At 37.0% G+C, this 4,958-nt stretch overlaps 1 protein-coding gene across 3 annotated transcripts in view; it reads left to right on the forward strand.

The window, feature by feature from the left end:
- LOC114049684 (tubulin-specific chaperone E-like) overlaps positions 1 to 4,958 on the forward strand; it is an 84,283-nt gene that overhangs the window by 68,278 nt on the left and 11,047 nt on the right. For all 3 annotated transcript variants that reach the window (XM_027871008.1, XM_027871007.1, XM_027871009.1), the window contains one exon: positions 4,138 to 4,291. In XM_027871008.1, coding sequence (XP_027726809.1) covers positions 4,138 to 4,291 — 154 coding nt within the window. The remainder of the gene's footprint in view (positions 1 to 4,137; positions 4,292 to 4,958) is intronic.

Here is a 4,958-nt window from a genome sequence, read left to right on the forward strand (position 1 = left end):
TCTATCTATCTATCTATCTATCTATCTATCTATCTATCTATCTATCTCCTGTCTGTACATTTTAGTTGGGACTACAATGAAGCCAGGAAAGCTAGAAAGCGGAGATAAGGAGGGATAGAAATCCAGGCATGAGGGACAACTAGTGAAAATGCCCACAGACTGAAGGTAGAATGTCTTGTATGAGGAATAGCAAGGAGGCTAGTGTCACTGGTCCACAGAGTATTTAAGGGCTGAGGTGTAAATGTAAGAAGACTGAAAAAATAGAGGAGGGCCAGGTTATATGAAGGGCTTTGAATGCCTAATAGAGGATTTTATATTTGATCCTGGAGGTGATAGTTAACCATTGGAGTTTATTGAGTAAAGAGGTCTATTGAATAAACATGGTCACAATTTCACTTTAGGAAGATCACTTTGGCAGCAGAATAGAGGCTGGACTAGAGTGGGAAGAGATTTGGGGCAGGAAGACCAACCCATAGGCTATTGTAATAGTCCAGGTATGAGGTGATTAGGGTTTCACCAGTGTGGTGGCAGTGGCAGAGGAGAGAAGGGGCATATGCAAGAGATGTTACAAAGGTAAAATCAACAGATTGGATATGAGAGTTAAGAGAAAGTAAGGAGCAGAAGATGATGTCTAGGTTTCTAGCCTGGGTGACTGAGAGGATAGTGATAACCTTGAGAGTAAGAGGGAAGAGGAGGGGAGGGTTTTGGGGAAAAGATGGAGTTCAGGTTTGGACATGCTGAGTTTAAGATATTAATGGGACATCCAGGTTGAAATGTCTGATATGTCTTGGAGATGTGAGCCTAGAGGTCAGTCAGAGATTAGAGCTAGATAAATAGATTTGAGAATCATTAGTATCAGGATAACTGAATCTATGGGAGTTAAGTTCACCAAGTGAAATAATATAGAGAGAGAAGATAAGAGGGCCCAGATCCCTATGTTAGTGAGATCTGGTCAAAGATCCAGCAAAGAAGACTGAGAAGGAACAGTCAGATAGGTAGAAGGATATACAGAAGAGTATCAAGGAAAAAAGAGTGACCGACAAGTGTCATAGGCTAGAAACAGCTTTAAGAAGCTTTAAGATTGAGAAAAGGCCATTGGATTTGGCAATTAAGAGATATTAGTAATTTTGAAGAGAACAATTTTGGTTGAATGATGAGATCGGAAACTGGATTGTAGAAAGTTAACAAGAGATTGAGAGGAAAGGAGGTGAAGGCATCTATTGTAGACATGCAGCTATACAGAGTAAACACCGAATGAATATAAAGTAGTTAAGGGAGGGGAGAGCTCTAGCAATTGGGAGAGGGGATCAAAAAAGAATTCATGTTGAAGGTGGAGCTTGAGCTGAGTATTGAAGAAAAGCTTGAAACTTGGGACAGTGCCCCCTCCACCCCAGGAGCAGAGCTTCACTTTAACATGGAGTTAAAAGTCAAGAAATAGACTGGGAAAATGAGCAAATGTTTAAACCCTCCTCCCCGCAAAAAAAAAAAAAAGGAATCTGACCACAGAAAGTTACTATGATGACAGGGAAGAGCAAAACACAAACTCAGAAGAAGACAACAAAGTCAAAACTGCTACATGCAAAGCCTCAAAGAAAAATGTGAATTGGTCTCGGATCCCAAAAAGAATTCCTGGAAGATATCAAAAAAGATTTTAAAATCAAATAAGAGAGGCAAAGGAAAAAATGGGAAAAGAAATGAGTGATGCAAGAACATAATGAAAAAAGAGTCAACAGTTTGGTAAAGGAGGCACAAAAAAAATACCGAAGAAAATAAAACCTTAAAAACCAGAATAGGTCAAATAGTAAAAGAGGTACAAAAATCCACTGAAGAGAAGAACTCTTTAAAAAGTAGAATTGGCCAAATAGAAAAGGAGGTACAAAAGGTCACTGAGGAAAATAATTGCACAAAAATTAGAATTGGGCAAGTGGAAGCTAATAGTTACATGAAACATCAAGAAACAATCAAGCTAAATCAAAAGAATGAAAAAATAGATGAAAATGTGAAATATCTCATTGGAAAAACAACTGACCTGGAAGGAAAAGAGATCGAGGGGAGAATTTCAGAATTATTGGACTACCTGAAAGTCATAATCAAAAAAAAAAAAGCAGGAAAACTGCCCTGATATTCTAGAATCAGGGGTAAATTAGAAATTAAAGAATCTGCCAGTCACCTCTTGAAAGAAAGCCCAAAATGAAAACTCCCAGGAATATTATGGCCAAATCCCAGAGCTCCTAAGTCAAGGAGAAAATATTGCAAGCAGTCAGAAAGAAACAATTCAAATATCACAGAGCCACAGTCAGGATAATGCCTTTAGAGAACGAACTGATAAAAGTCTGAATGCAGATCAAAGCATATTTTTTTTAACTTTCTTTTTCTTTTTGTCTGTTTTCTTTACAGCATGACTAATATGGAAATATGTTTTACATGACTGCACATTTATAACCTATATCAGATTGCTTGCTTTTCTCAAAGAGGGGGGAAGGAGAGGAAGGGAGAGAATTTGGAACTAAAAATTTTTAAAAACAAATGTTAAAAATTGTTTTTACTTGTAATTGGGGGGAAAATAAAATATTAAATAAAATATTTTTGAGATGAAACAGATTTAAAAAGGTAAAATAGACAAAATAGATAATTACATAAAATGAAAGGTATTTGCATAAACAAAATCATTACAGCTAGGATAAGAAAAGAAACAGTTGGCAAAAAAGATCCATGCATCGAATATTTATGATAACCATTTGACATCCAAAATGAATAAGGGATTAAAATAAATATATAACATCTTGAGCCATCTCCCAATAAATATAGTCAAAGAATTTGAATAATTTAAAAAAAATGCAAATATTCATCAACCACTTGAGAAAAGTCTCCAAATTATCAAGAGTAAGAGAAATTAAATAATTCCAAAATTGCACCTCATACCCATCAAATTGGCAAAAATGATGAAAGATAGAAAAAGATCAGTGGTGAGGGGATTATAGAAAGACAGGCACACTAGTTCACCACTCATCACTGCAGAAGAACTGTGAATTGGTTTAAATGTTTCAGAAAACAATTTGGAGTTAAATGGGAAAAACCACATCAAATTGTGTTTACTCTTCAACCCAGTGATCCTACTACTATATATACTCCAAAGAGGTCAGTGAGGGAAAGATGTGAAACTATGTAACACAAATACTATGTAACACAAAAAATATTCACAGTAGAACTCTTTGTGGGAACAACTTGAAACAAAATGAGTTCCCACTTATTGGGAATAATTTGTGATAGGTGAATGTAATGGAGTATTACTGCATTGTCGTAAGTGAAGAATTCAGAAAAAAAATGGGAAGATATATAAAATGGTTCAGAATGAAGAAAGCAGAGCCAATAGAACATTTTTCTCAATGACTCTAGCAGTATAAATCGTACCACCGAAAAGATAGTCAAATTCTGCCAAACTCTAATGAACAATTACAGTGATAATAAAATTACCTCCCTTCTCTCCATAGAGGGAAGGGGAAGGACCACAAAGGTGGGATGCAGCAAATACTTTGAGAAGAGATCACTCTTAGTTGTCTTTGCTTATGTATTTTTCTTTATTACAAGAAAAGGTCTAAAGGTTAAGTGGAGAAAAGTTTAAGGCGAGCAACTATGGGGTGAAAACAAAAGGCAAAATAAAAGATTTAGTTTTTTTAAAGGTACGAACTACTGAAATATAGCTGAATTTCCTTTAAATGAAACAGTTTTAATATCTGCAGATTGAGAGGTCTGTGTAGGGAAGTGGAAAAGGTTTTAGATTTGGAGGACCCGAGTTCGAATCCCATTTCATTCACTTGCTAATGTGAATCACTTAACTTCCCCAGGCCTGAGCTTCCTCATTTAACAATGAGGGGACTGGATCAGATAGCCTTCAAGATTGTCTAGCTCTGTGGTCCTGTGATATAATGTTTAAAAGGATGTGAGCTAACGTTGAATGGTAAGATTGTTAACATCTCCTATTCTTTTTCAGCTATTTATGCATAATGACATCAGGGGGTGATTTGGGAAAAGAGAATTAGCACTTGGAGTTAGCGTTTCTCAGTCCCCAGTACTCCCTAGGGATGAAGGCTATTTTTGACAGACTCCTTTTTCATTCATTTCATTTCATCCACACAGATTTTTCCTGAGGAAAGGCGAGGAGCTGAGCTTGATTACCGTAAGACATTTGGAAATGAATGGAAAAAAGCTGGTGGACATCAGGATCCAGATAAAAACAAACCAAATAATGAGTTTATTATAGCCCATCCCAGATACCAGTTACTCTGTCTTAGTAAGTACAGCATAAGCATTAATTAACAAGCATTTAAATACCTACTATGTACCAGGAGCTGTGGCACTGGAGCCATAAAAACAGCAATGAAACAGATCCTGCCCTCAAAGAGCTTACATTCTATGCAGGGAAACACATGTATAGTATATATACAAATAAATACAAAGTCATTTTGGGAGGGGGGTGGTGGAGAGGCACTAGTCACTGGGGAGATGAAGAAAGGTTTCATGTAGAAGATGGAGCTTAAACAGAGTTTTACAACAAACTAGAGAATCTAAGAAATGGAGGTCAAAAAGGAGTATATTTCAGCACTGGGGACAGACTGTGCAAAGGTTCAGAGAAAGAAGAAAGACTGTCGTGTGTAATGAACAGCAAGAAGATGATTTTAGCTAGCCTGTCAAGTGCAGGAAGGTGAGTAGTGCATAATAAGGCCAGGAGGGTAGATGAGGTCTAGAACCTGCTGGGTGATTGGTTCCCCAGCTACAGCAGTGGAGCTGGAGGCAGGAAGACCTAAGTTCAAATCCAGTCTCAGACATTTAATAGCTGTATGATCCTGCGCAAGTCCCTTAACTTTTGTCATATTTTCTTTAACTGTAAAAATGGAGAAGAGAATAGCACTTGTCTTCCTGGTTTGTTGTGAGGATAAAAAGAGATATTTGTAAGGAAC

Source organism: Vombatus ursinus, unplaced genomic scaffold (genome assembly GCF_900497805.2).
Source record: "Vombatus ursinus unplaced genomic scaffold, bare-nosed wombat genome assembly UNPS02014798.1, whole genome shotgun sequence".
NCBI lineage: Eukaryota > Metazoa > Chordata > Mammalia > Diprotodontia > Vombatidae > Vombatus > Vombatus ursinus.